General features: G+C 40.4%; 1 protein-coding gene across 1 annotated transcript in view; it reads left to right on the forward strand.

The window, feature by feature from the left end:
* The window catches only part of SecS (Sec synthetase), a 180,303-nt gene that overhangs the window by 43,977 nt on the left and 121,836 nt on the right, over positions 1–14,490 (forward strand). Inside the window, exon 4 of the mRNA XM_067147362.2 lies at positions 227–370. Within this exon, the coding sequence (XP_067003463.1) occupies positions 227–370 (144 nt within the window). The remainder of the gene's footprint in view (positions 1–226; positions 371–14,490) is intronic.

A 14,490-nucleotide genomic window follows, 5' to 3' on the forward strand; every position in this document is an offset into this window, starting at 1 on the left:
TTGCCCTTGAGTATTTTAATCTTTGTCCTTGCCTCCTATTTTGTTGTTCCCTCTTTAGTGCCAACCTGTTATTGTGTAGCCTATATCTTATAATATGTTCCTGTTCCTTTCTTTCTATACACATATCTCGTACATGAATGTATGCTGTGATATTTTATTGTCATTTTATAAGCTTGTTACGGGACAATTGGCACTTGTTAACCTAATATACATTTTATTTTTCCAGCCTTAGTTGCTCGACGTCACTACAGACTTGGTCATGGTATTGGTCGATCAGGGGATCTTGGCGAGGTTCAACCTAAAGCAGCCGGATCCAGTCTTATGAATAAACTTACCAATGCCCTTGTTCTGGATGTGATTCGATTCATGGGTAAGATTTTCTCTTCTGCTGAGAGTTTCAAATAAAGCAGTTATGCATATAATCCACTGCTGGAATTTGATTTTGATTGGCTGTATATATATTGGTTTTGTAATGCCAGGTTTGCAGGTAGATATGCCAAAGTTAAAGGAAAGTGTTAGTAGTTTTGTGTTGAAAGAAATAGTAATTGTTCAAAGGGCTTCCTTTGCTATCCATTTTTCTAAGTGTATCATCCTCCTTTCATTTCGCACAAGTCCAACCCCTCGTCCATGCTGTGGGAGAAGGGCAACATCATCAAGTACGGAATAGCCTTGTAAGGTTGTTACCTAAGGTTTAATCTCCTTGAACCTCGTCCTCCTTTTGATGTCAGCGAGAACGCTGGGGCCTTGACCGTTGTTGGGGAAGCCATCTTGCAGATTTATTCCTGTCTTTGTACCAGACAGACGTGCCATGTAAGATTTAATTTTGTCCAGGGTTTACCCTGGTTTTCCACCCCTTTTGGGTTGGAATTTTGGTATGTTTTTATTATTTCTTCTATCTGTTAACGTAAATTGTGCTTGTACTGTTATTATTATCATTCAGGATTCTCTTCCCAACCTGGCATTTTCGCTAGTAACAGAAACTTATTTGATCATTTGTCCATAACTGACCCCTTTCCTAAAACACATTTTCTGCTGGTTCTTGTATTTATTTTTCGAACGGTCAGTTATGTTAATTTAGACCTTCCGTTATGTGTTTTGAAAGAATGTAATTCTGCATCTGGGTTAATACCCATTTTGAAACTTGCGAAAAACCAAACATACCTAACGGTTCTGTAAGGTTAATCTTCATCACCAACCACTCTGAATGGTAAATTGATATTAATTGTTTTAAAAGGAGCTGAGAAAAATGAATACCAATCTGTTCAACGGTGTTTTGTCACTCGTTGACTGTCTGTTTTTACTTTTAATTTGCGGTCGTCTTGGTGACTATTCTTGTTAATGATATTGATGGAGGTTGGTCATTTTACGTGATGACTGGTGTGTTGGTTGGAGACTGGCACGGATTACGGTTGGAATTGGTTGTTCTGAGCTTGACTTGGTACTTTGGGGAATTATTATTGGTTTTGCTTAATTCCTTCCCCGGAATCTGATTGTTTATTGGGGGATCCGTGTTTTCTCTCCTGGTGATTTCTGTGCGTGAAATATTGGATTCGGCAGAAACTTCTGCGTATTCAGGAAAGCTCTTACTGAGTTGGTGTGGGCCTTACGGTAACTACTTCTCAGTGCTTGTGATGCCATTCTGGATTTTTGGCCCATGATTTCATGTATGGAATATTATATTTAGCAGAAATATCTGCTTGCTCTGTTATGCTCCTGAAGTGTTGTGATTGTATTGACTTTCCTGCACTCCACTGCCTTGGTGGTGTGATTGTGGGAATTTCCTGTGATTTATTTCCTAATTCTGAATTTAGCTGTTTCTTCGTGCCAACCTATTTGGTATTGTACCAGGCTGGTACTGTGTATTAGTGTATTTCCATTGATTTGCGTTTTCGGGGTTTGCTGGATTTCCGAGTCCTGTTAATTAATGCAGGTTGTTCTAGAATAACACCATGCTAAAGATTGGTTTCATTTCTCTCCTTGGTGGTTGCGATTTAAAGAAATTAATTATCTATTTGCTCCATCCTTTGATCTTGATTTCAAAACCCTTGACTTATTCTTCTTTAGTTTAATGTCGTATAATGTTCATTTTGCGTTTTATTAAATTCCGATATTCTAAAAACGTCGGCTTATCCTTTCTTGATAAAGGTCGTGCACTAATATTTAAGGTTTACTTTGGAAAATTTTATCAAGGTCACGATAGCAACGATCCTAAGGCACCTTCCACATTCTCACCTTTGAGGTAAGTTGTCTTGCCTTTTACTTGTATTTACTTATTGTATTAACTGCTTCCGTGTGGTGACTATGTGGTAATTTATTTGGATTTACTGGGTGCACAATCTTGGATAATCGCTGTGCACTGGGTTTCTTATTGTTATTGAACTGTCAACTGGCTGTCGTCTATTACGTTACTGTGTCATTATACAGTAAAACCTCGTTAATTTGAAGTCGTTGGGACTCAAAAATCGGACTTCGAATTACGTGATTTCGAATTAACCGCCAATTCGCAATTGAGAAGTACCAACCCTTGCCGCGTTACAAAATATTCTAAGGCCCGTTACTGCATGCATTTAACCTTGATTCTCAGTTTATACCTTTCCAATGCCATGAAAAAAGAACTATTTCCAAAATGTATCCAAGAAGGTGCATTTACAGTATTCAAATAATACACTCGGATATCTCACTGGTAAACATAACCTCACGCAGCGAAAGAAAGATAAAAAAGCACGATTCAAAGACGAGGAGAAATCTATGCTTGCTCCCATGTGCAAGTGCTTTATTAATTGGATTACTATACTGTATGCATTTTAGATGCCTTGTATTTACACAGGAAGTACCCGATGCCCTTAAAATCGAACTTTCCTATGACTATCCTTGTACGATTTCCCGCCATGGCACTTCTCTCATACTTCAGAAATGTAAACACTTGTCGCGTCACGAAGTATTCTAAGACCCATTAATACATGCAATCACCTCGATTCACAGTTTAAACCTTTCAAATGGCATGGAAAAAACTAATTCCGAAATGTATCCAACAAGGCGCATTTACAATGTTCAAATAATGCTCTTGGATAAATCACTGACAAACATAACCTCACGCAACGAAAGAAAAAAAAATCGCACAATTCAAAGACGAGGATAAATTATGCCGGTTCCCCTGTGCAAATGCATTATTTTTTGGATTTCTTTACTGTTTGCATTTTTATTATAGATGCTTTGTACTGGCATGGAAAGTGCCCGACGCTCTTAAAACATTGTGGCTTATTGAAGTTTCCTGTGACGAGGGAATAAAGTATCTCGCTTCCATGTGCATTGCAACGCACTACTATGACCCCCATCCCTCACACTGTACGATTTCCCGGCTGGCGATTTCTCCTTTAAAACAGTAAGACCGTTTGGGCTCGCATTAAAATAAAGCAATGCAGTTTCACCGGCAGTGTCAATATTGTTCGGTGCCTACGAATTTATTATATTTGCCACGTTTTTTCGTCAACTGTCGGCATCGCCAGTGTTCGCGGATTCTGTTTTCCCGTACACTGCATGTTGCGTGATATTACGGCGTTCCTTAAAAGGTTGAACACATAAGAATTCCGATTTCTTTCAACTTAGCAATCATGAAGCGCACTTTAGACCCACCGAAGTGCGGAAAGCTACCCCTCCACGTTCCGGAACGCGCGTTCTATTATGACGCGGAGCGGATAAATTTCGCGTTGAAATTACTTTGTAACATACTATTGTTTTAAAATGTAAAGGCAGTTTCGAATTAGAGTCTGAATTTCGGTAATGGGGCCGACATTGTACTTCGAATTACGAATTATCCGTATTTCGAATTAAACAATTGAAATAACATGCAAAACTGTATCTCATGTTTCCGGGAACGAGAGCTTCTTCGAATTAGATGGGATTTTGAATTAACCGATTTCGAATTATCGAGGTTCTACTGTTCTAGATTCTCTTTGGTGCCACTGTTACTTTGGTACAGTGTTTTGAATGAGTGTATGTTGATTGTTTGCTTGGGCACCTCTCTATGCTAAAAGGATTATTAACTAGGGAGTTCCTCTGAGTTTCATGTGGTATGTTTTCTAACCTGGCACCTTACAGTCTTTAAAAATGTTTTTATGTTCCCGTGCCCAACATGTTACAGTTTGATCTTTAACCTAACTAGTGCTTGTGGAATCCTAACCGTTACTGTGTATTTATATTAACCTGACCGTAGCAGAGTATCACTGTATATCGTAACTATCTATATCTGAATCTAACTGTATCAAAATATAACCGACGGTCACTGTGTATCATTATCCGTAACTGTAAACTGTAGCAAAACGGCCGTCACAGCCTGTTGGGGTGAAGAACAGTGGGGACCGCGTGTGCCCCAAGACTGCTACAGTAGTTGTGAAGGCCCTAACAGGAATCCTGAAAAAGATGGCAGCTAATGGGGCTCGTGTAAAGTCACACAGGCCTAGCAAGTTGGTGATGGATATCAACTTGCTTTCAAGTAAATAAGGAACAATAAGCTGGATAGATATATCAGACGATGACCCTGATGAGGAACAGGATTATGAATTGGAACCCTGAATATACAAACATTGACTGGAAAAACAGAAGAGGTTGTAGACATTATGGAAAGAAGAAAACTGGGTGTATTTGGGCTGGCAGAGACTAAATAATGTGGGGGGGGGGGTAAGGTAAGAGAGAGCTGTGGAATGGTTTTTGGTTGTACTGTATAGGAAATGATAAAGGAAAGCAAAATGGAGTAGGAGTGAAAGTAAGAAATGGACTGAAAGAGGAAGTAAAAGGGATAAGTGAGAGGTTGCTGAAGGTCAAAATAACAGTCAAAGGAAAAACCTGGGAAATTGTACAAGTATATGCTCCACGAGTAGGATGCATGCAACAGGATAAAGATGACTTGAAGGAAGAATTGGAAAGAGTTGAATGGCCAATGTAATGTTGTAATAGGGGACTTGAATGCCCATGTAGGCATGGAAAGGAAGGGATATGGGAAATGCTCAGTTCGGAAGGATAGGGAAATAGGAAGGGGAAAGGTTACTGGATTTGTGCAAAAGAAATGGGATGATGGTCGGTAACTTGTGATTCAAGAAGAGAGAAAGCCATAAGATAACCTGGACCGAGCTCGATAGTTGCTGTCGCTTAAGTGCGGCCACTATCCAGTATTCAGAAGAGTGGGTTCGAGCCCCACTGTCGGCAGCCCTGAAGATGGTTTTCCGTGGTTTCCCATTTTCACACCAGGCAAATGCTGAGGCTGTACCTTAAATAAGACCACGACCACACTCCGACTGTTATGGTAGCGCTATTATTATAGTATGATAGCAGAGGTCCTCCCTCACTACACTTCCCACTTCTAGCCCTTTCCTGTCCCATCGTCGCCATAAGACCTATCTGTGTTGGCGCGATGTAAAGTAACTTGCAAAAATAAAGTAACCTGGTACAACATTGACTGGTCTAGGAAATCCATTGTGGATTACGTGATCTACAACTTGGAAATTATAAAGGAAATGTTTGAGATGTAAGGGTAATTTAGAGTTTAAAATTTCACGTTTGTTCCGTATTGAATAAAGAAATACTCCGTATTGAAAGGTGGATCCTTCCTTCTATTTAATATTGTATATGTAAGAGTAATACAATCAGAGTCCCTAGGTAGTGACCACAGACTACTGGTGATGAAACTGAAAACAATGAAGGAGAGAGGACAACAAGAAAGACATATCAAAATATGGAAACTGAAGGAGTAGAAAACCAAGGAAGAATACTAGGTCAAAATAAGATTGAACTTACCAACAGATGATAAAAAAACTGGAGAGGAGGAATGGGAAAGGTTCAAAGAGGACATTAGTAAAGACTGCAGAGGAAGGTTGTAGGAGAACTAGTACCAGGAAAGGATGCGAGGAGACCTCATGGTGGAATGATAGTCAAAGTGATTGGGGAGAAGAATAAAGCTTTTAGAGTGTGGTTTCAACAGAGGACAATGGAGACAAGAACATAAGACCAAAAAGAAAGAAGCTAAAAAGGTTGTAACAGAGGAGAAGAAAAGATGGAAAAGTGGAGAAACATGATGGAAGAAGATAGCAAAGGAAATAAAGAAACACAGTATGAAATGGTCAAGAGTAAGAGGAAAGGCATGAGGGAAAATGTTATAATGAGAGATAAAAATGGAAATGAAGTGCAGGAAAATGGAGGAACTCAAAGGAATGTAGGAGGAGTACTTGGAAGATTTACTAAAACCAGAAGGATGCATTGAGGAGGAAAGTGCAAGCAGAGAGGAAGGAAGAAACATGGAAAAAGTAAAAAAATTAACATGGAGAGAAGTGGAGATAGCACTGGACAAGATGAAAAGAGGGAAAGCCCCAGGTTTAGATGAAGTGAGTATTGAGATGGCGAAGGCAGCAGGAGAGGTAGAGAAACAGTGGTTTTATTGTGTGTTGAAAGTAGTATGGAAGGAGAGGAAGACCCCTGAAGACTAGGAGGGGATAATCATACCCGTCTTCAAGAAGGGGAATAAGAAAAATTTAAGAACCATAGGTGGGTTACATTGATATGTCGCTGTGCAAAGGTACTTGGGAAGATTCTGGAGAATAGAATCAGAAAGAGAGTGGAAGAGAAGTTAAGAGAAGAGCAGTATGGCTTAAGATTAAGAAGGTCCACAATAGATCTTATATTCACAGTAAGACAACTTCAAGGGCATCATTATGACTGGGAGAAAAATTTCTATTTTTAGAATTTGCTTTACGTCGCACTGACACAGAGAGGTTTTATGGTGACAGTGGGATAGGAAAGGGCTAGGAGTGGGAAGGAAGCAGCCATGGTCTTAATTAAGATACAGCCCTAGCATTTGCCTGGTGTGGAAATTGGAAACTCCAGGAAACCATCTTCAGGGCTGCCGACAGTGGGATTCGAACCCCACTATCTCCCAGATGCAAGCTCACAGCTGTGCGCCCCTAACCCACGGCCAGCTCGCCCGGTGGGTAAAGATCTACTGATGGCTTTCTTGGGCTTTGAGAAAGTATATGATAGTATGTGCAGAAACAAGTTAAGGGAAGCCATACAGATAACAGATCAGACGTAAGGCTTTTCAGGCATTTGCTCTATTAACCAGTGTTTCGTCTTAGGTCTGACACTAGACTCATCAGAGTGGGATCTGTCAGACCCTTCCCACTGATGCTGGGGTGTATACAGGTGAACTTATCAGAAGCCCTATATAAGTGGCACAGTCTGATAACTTCATACAGGAGATAAATCTCCACAATGGAATTATTACCTGCCTAGCAATTCTGAACGGAAATTCTAAGTTCCCTGATCTGTTTTTTGACATGCTCTATTGGTGGAAAGATATCTAATACCTTCCTTGGGAACTTAGAATTTCCATTCGGAATTGCTAGGCAGGCAATAATTCCATTGTGGAGATTTATCTCCCGTATGCAGTTATTAAGACTGTGCCTCTTATATAGGGCTTCTGATAAGTTCACCTGTATACACCCCAGCATCAGTGGGTAGGGTCTGACAGATCCCACTCTGATGAGTCTAGTGTCAGACCTAAGACAAAACACTGGTTAATAGAGCAAATGCCTGAAAAGCCTTACATCTGATCTGTTTTTTGACATGATCTATTGGTGGAAAAATATCTAATTCCCTCCTTTGGAACTTAGAATTTCCAGCCTTACAGATCTCGAAAAACAGCCAATAGAAAGAGTGAGGAAGATGTACCATGGGAATGTCAGTTGTGTGAAAGCAGGTGGGAAGAGAACAGACTGGTTTGTGCGAAAAAGTGGATTAAGGTAAGGAAGTGCTCTGTTGTCATTGCTCTTCATTTTAGTAAAGGATGAGCTAATGACAAAAGTGGCAAGAAAAATTGGGGAAGGAAAAATGAAAGTGATGTTTGTACCCCCCTCTAGGGACACCATGACCTCAATGTCGGTGTGGGGGCTTGTGTGCTTGTTGATCCCGAGGGCTGTGCCATCTCAAGGTTACCCATGCTAGTTTGGCCCTGGTGTAGGGCCAGACTAACAATTACTCCGAGTTGCCTGAGAGGTTTCTGTGCTCTTTTTTTTCATTATTTTTTCTACGCTTCTGTTCTCAACTTATTAAATTTCATTCCTCTTCCTGTGTAGCCAACCTCTCTACCTTTGGTAGAATAGGGTAGTTAGGAGGTTTTATCCTGCCCGAATCACAAGTTTCGGGTAGTGGTGAGGTGATGCATATCTACTGGGAGAGTAGTTGTTTGCGACCCCCTCCAGATATCGGGCACCCTCTGGAGTATATAGCTTTGCCTTTGGCATGTCAGGGCTCTGTCGAAGGTCGACCTTCTTATCCTGGGTACTCTTGGGACCGAAAGCGTAACCTCTCTCTTCTCTTTCTTCTATTTCAAAGGGTGGCAACCTCCAGAAAACGGCGTCAAAAATAGGTGAAAGGCGTAAGCAGTATACTCCAGTTCCAGTGGATTATCTAAGTGACTAACGTCTTCCTCGATTCTTGGTTGCTTCCAAGGTTGGTGGTAAACTTTTCCTTGACGAATGTCCTTTTGCAATCAGCAGTTCTATGGAAGAAATTGTTGCTGGTGAAGTTGACGAGATGCGCAAGCTTTGTGAAGGATCCATACTTATCAAGACATCTACGGCTGAACAGTCCAGATGGCTTCTTAAAGCCAAGTTATTCGGAAAGGTAGAGGTGAAAATTGAGAAGCACCGAACCCTGAACTCCTGCAAGGGTGTTATATTCCACAGAGATTTGGTTAAGTCTTCCGATGATACTATGATCCGGTACCTAGCACGTTGGGGTGTAACCGACGTGAAGAGGTTGAAGAGATGTGTGGCTGATAAGCTGCTCGATACGGGTGCTTTCATCCTTATCTTCAACGCTGAGACCATACCTGAACTGATAAACTTTGCAATGTATCGTCTGACCGTTCGTCTGTAATATTCCGGCACCATTGAAGTGTTATAACTGTCAAAAGTTTGGCCACACCTCAGTGCGATGTACAGGTACAACGACCTGTAAAACGTGTGGGAAGTACGAGCATGCTGGGGTTGACTGCACACCACCACCTGTGCGAGTCAACTGCCCAGGTGCGCATGCTCCAATCTCAAAGGAGTGCCCCACATTCGAGCAGGAGAAGAAGATCCAAGGAGATAAAAACGCTGGATAAGTTGTCTTATCTAGACGCCCGGAGGAAGTTCATATCCATGGCAGCTCCAGAGTTCTCCATCTCCTTTGCTGAAAAGGTCGCGAAAGTGCGGATCACGGCAGTGTCTTTTGTAGAGAACATTGGTACAGATAATGCATTTAAAAGTCAATGTCAACAACAACTCCTCACATGTAAGGAAACTGGAGATTCTAGGAATGTAACAGAAATAACTGGAACATCAAAATGTGTGGTATTGCTGACATTGCCTGGGAAGGGCCTTTCCTATGAATGTTCGGCTGGGAAGTCCCCTCTCACCAGGTTGGGCCGAAAGACTCCCCCAAATAGGGCTGGAAAGTCCAGCCCTCCTACCAAAGCCCAGTCCAACCAGAAGGAGAAGGGGAAGCCCCAGAGCTCCCCTAAGAAATTGTAGAAGCAGCCCTCTCTAATCCTCTCGGGGCTCACAGGATCCCCGAAGAAGACCAGCAACCCATCTGCCAGTTTTTCTCCAAAAAAGACGGAAATGGCGGGCAAGGGTGAGAGGCCCCGACGGCCTCTTGCTCGATCGCTATCAGGAGAACCCAGTTCTCCTAAGAAGAAGGCTCACCGTTCCCAATCAGCTGGATCACCATCCATGGAGTGCTCGGTCGGTGTGTCTTCCTCTGCTGAGGAGAGAACGAAGACTGAACCACTCGTTGTAGATGATGATAATGACAGAAAGGACGACAACAAAAAAAGGCGGAAATTGGCAGGTAGTTGATCGAAAGAAGGGCAAACAATTGTCCTAATTTCGTAACGCTACCAATCCACGCAATGGCACTATTAAGAGATAAGAATTTCATATTGTTCCGTATTGAAGTGAGTTCACTAATAAGTTAAAAGAAAGTATAAAATGGTTCAAACTTTCAATAGTATTAAAATAAGAAATGTAAGTTTACATTCCTATTTAATAAAAATTGGTACTGGTTTCGACCAGTATTTTTGGTCATCATCAACCAATCACAAGTAGGTGTAAAACAATGCACAGATAAATAAATTGCAAAGTATAAAGAATTCTGTAGGTTGCTGATAGTGAAGCACTAAAATCTTAGAGAGTACTGTGTATTGAAAGATGGACAGGTAAAAATATGAAGTTTAGATGATACTATCAGATGCAGTTTACAAAGCACTGCAACACATGCATTTATCAGCTGCAGTTTATAATGTACTGTACAATTTTAAGGATACTGCATGTCAATCATGAACGTTAGTAAGACATAAGCGTTAGAGAGCACTGTGTGTGAAGAAGTCCAGAATCAAATACGTATCTAAATGTAGCATGCAGTAAATTCTTGAAGAGTTCAGCTGCAGTCCATGAGGCACTGTATAATTTTAGGAATTAGCACTGCTTGTCGATAGATCCAAAAATTATGAAGAAAGTCACGGATCAGATATATAAATGTATTACGGAGCAAGTTCTTGAAGAGTAGATCGGCACTGTGCTTCCAAAAGTTTCGTAAGTTATATCAGTGAAGTTATTAAAACATATGACATACAGAAAAAAAATGATGAAGAGAAAAACTACTAAACAGCGCAATATTGTAATAGTTGAGGAGCGTAATGACATAGCATGAGATATATTTGAAGGTAAGAGTTGAAGTCAAACTTTGAATAGCGTAAAATATAAATTTGAAAGTTGGAGTGGTCAAAATCATTAGAGATGTTAGAAAATGTAATTTGAATGGGAGAATGAAGAAAGAGGAATGTAATAAGGAAAGGAAAAGTTGAAACAAAAAAAAAAAAAAAAAAAGAATGGATGGATGGAAGAAAGTTAACTAAAGAAATCTTTCACTTTTTTGATTCAAACCCCAAAACCACAATTCCCTGGTTTAGAAATACCAAAGAAGACCTGCAAATGCTACATATCTCAGCTGAAGACGCCCTTAACAGAGATCTCTTCCGCAAGAAAATATTGACGAACGGGCTAAACTGAGACGAGCAACCGAAGAGAAGACACGGTGCTCCTTGGACAGAGGAGCGTAAGCAGGCCCACTCACAAAGAATGAGGGAAATTTAGGGTCTAAAGAAGGTCAAGTTCAGTGTCAAATGCAACAAGACTTAACGTGGTCCTTGATGGCCCCAGCGAATTATATATATGAGTTTTACCTGTACATTACTCAGAATTTAAAAAGGATGGTATTTCTGTATCAGCCGTGCCCACAGTAACAAGAAAATGCACCTTTTACTTTTCCGTAATTTCTGTTTGTGTGTCTGTCTATATGTATGTATGTATGTATGTATGTACGTACGTTACGCGCATCACGAGAAAACAGCTAAGGAGAATTTAATGAAAATAGGTCGCTACAATCTAGGCCATAAATAATTTTATTTGCGCTGACTGAAATGGTAGTTTAGGGGAAGGCCTAAAATTGTATTCTCAGATATTTATGTTATAAGTGGTCCTATCTTAATGAAAATCGGTATACAAAGTTGGGGAATAGGTTGCTACAATCTAGGCCATAAATAATATTCTTTTTGCTGAATGAAATGGTAGTTTAGGGGTACGCCTAAAATTTAATTCCCAAATAATTATGTTTTTAGTGGTTGTATTGAGTATTTCTGATCTTTGGAGAATAACGAACTACTGTCTACGCTATAAATAATTTTATAAGACACCCTAATATCACAGAGTCGAAAGAAAACTAAATGTGTAGGCCAACAATATAGAAAGCTCATAAAATTGATCAACAATAACATTACATTGACCATTGTTTGTTGTGATGTGCTTTGTCTGCTGTTGCCACTCATCTCTGATTGATAGGATTACTGCTGCATAACGAGTAATTTCTCTTTGAATTTGCCTCACGTCACACCGACAGAGTTAAGTCTTATGGCGACGATGGGATAGGAAAGGGCTATGAGTGTGAAGGAAGTGGCCTTGGCCTTTTAAGGTACCTGGTGAGAAAATGGGAATCCACGGAATAACATCTTCAGGGCTGCCGATAGTGGGGTCCAAATCCACTATCTCCCAGATGCAAGCTCACAGCTGCACGTCCCTAACCACACATCCAACTCATCCATACGAGTGTAATATTCTGCCTAAATATTGGCAGTAAGTAGCTGGGGAGTTAGGTAAATTTCTTCTTTAGCATCCCATTCCTCTGTTTCATAAATTTTCCGATTCTGCTGGTACGTAACACACTGGTTCATCATAGCACTCGAGCTATTCAATCTCTACTCTGAGGCACTGATTGGAATGAGAAGTGTGCTTATTTAACGGAATAATGGTAGAGAAGTGTTCATGGCTGTCTGCTGCCTGGTCAGTCCAGCTCTGGATCTTTGGACTGTTAGATCGGCATCATAGTACTGTTCGTTAAAAGTGAGAAAATGTGCAGTTTTTCATTTGATCGAGTATTTTATGTGATAACATTGCTTTTAATTGCTACATTCCTACTGACGTTTTTGTAATGACTATGTTGACTTCAGTTAGGAAAACCACAAAGTCAGTCCCGTTGTGAAGAATGGGTACATCAGCTAGTAATGAATAAAACAAAGGGAAGAATAGGGAAATAAATGAGGACGTGAAGTAGTTTAAGGTGCATCAGGAGGGTGGGTTATAAGAAGTGGAAAATGTTGGTGGGAACTATATAAGGACTGGAATATTGAATTTGGGTTTGTAAATTTAGCATTTTTGAAAAAGCGGATAAGGAAGTCAAATAAAATATTAGGTTTTTCAGAAATGTCATTTAAATTCAAATTGGGATTGAAGTATTGGTCAAGATGAATAAAACAATTTTCAGTAGTGTTTAGAAGGGGGCCCTTGTTAATAACTTTAAGTATTTTTATGTCTTTACCAATACTAGTCTTTATGATTAGAATCTAGTATGTGTTGTCCTATTGCAGAGAAATTGTAGTATTTTATGGCGTTGATGTGTTCAGAGTATCTGATATTAAAATTACGTCCTGTCTGTCGAATATACGAAGAGGTACCGTTATTGCATTGAAATCTGTACACACCAGATTTAGAAAAAACATTAGATTTATTAATTGAATTAAAGTTGTGTAATAAATCAAGATTTCTGTTATTGGTTCTAAAAGATATTTTCATGTTATGTTTTTAAAGAATGTTGGTGATTTTATAAGAGTTTGGGAGAAAGTAAATGTGGAAAATGCAGTGGTTTGGTTTTATCTTTTGTTAATTTGATTTTGGTGCGGTGTTTGAACTTATTAATTATACGGTTTATGAAAGAATTGTTAAAGCCATTTGCAATGGTACGGATGGTGTTTAATTCATTATTCAAATCTTTTTTAGACATTGGAGTGTTAAATGCTTGAAAAATTATGGTGTTATAGGAAGCTCGTTTATGTGCTTGTGGGTGTATAGAATCTTGCCGGATTTTCTGAAAATTTGGTAAGTTACTGCAATAGTTATCACTGTCGCCTAGCTGAGTTACGTCAATTGATATCAGTCTCTGCGGCCTCCATAGTCTGTCTACAGGAATCTCATTTGAGACCTGGACAGAATACGACTATGAGAGGATATCCTCTTTATTCTAAAGACAGAGTAGCTGTAGATGGTGCTGCGACTAGAGCCGTTTGTACCCTAGTCCGCTCTGACATCTTCAGCGATGAAGTACCGCTCCGTACTCAGCTAGATGCAGTTCACGCTCCATTGCCAGTAATGACAACGGTGTGCAACGTGTACATACCACTGGACTACGATCTTCAAATGCATGCATTACAAGATCTGATCGTTCAGTTACCTCCTCCTTTTCTCATGCTGGGAGACGTGAACGCCTGTAACACACTCGAGGGTTCTCCGTCTTCCTGTGCTAGGGGGAGGATGCTCGAGCGATTGATGAACCAGTTCGATCTTTGTGTGATTAATACAGGGGAACCGATACATTTCAGCAGCACACGTGGCACATTCTCATACCCGGATGTCACTTTTTGCAGCCGTACGCTAATTCTCCTGCTGCGGTGGCAAGTACACGACAACCTCTGTGATAGTGACTACTTCCTGATAATTCTATCTCTCTTTAATCAAGGACAGACCGAAGTACCCAAGCACTGGTTACTTTAGCGGGCGAATTGGCCAGAATTTTCCAGATGTGCAATAATGGCCGATGACATGCTGGAGTCTGTTGACGACCACGTTTCTTCCATGACTACTGGAATTTTGGCTGCTGCAGAGGAAACAATTCTTTCTTCATCTGGTATTCCTCGCTGGAAACAGGTCCCATGATGGGCTGATGAAATTGCAGCGGCCATACGTGTTTGCCGACGGGATTTTTAAGCATTATTTTTGGAATTCTACGATGGCCAATCGTATCACATTTAAACGTATGCACGCGAAAGCCCATTTTTTGATTCGAGAAAAT

The sequence above is a fragment of the Anabrus simplex genome, chromosome 5, assembly GCF_040414725.1.
Source record: "Anabrus simplex isolate iqAnaSimp1 chromosome 5, ASM4041472v1, whole genome shotgun sequence".
Lineage (NCBI taxonomy): Eukaryota > Metazoa > Arthropoda > Insecta > Orthoptera > Tettigoniidae > Anabrus > Anabrus simplex.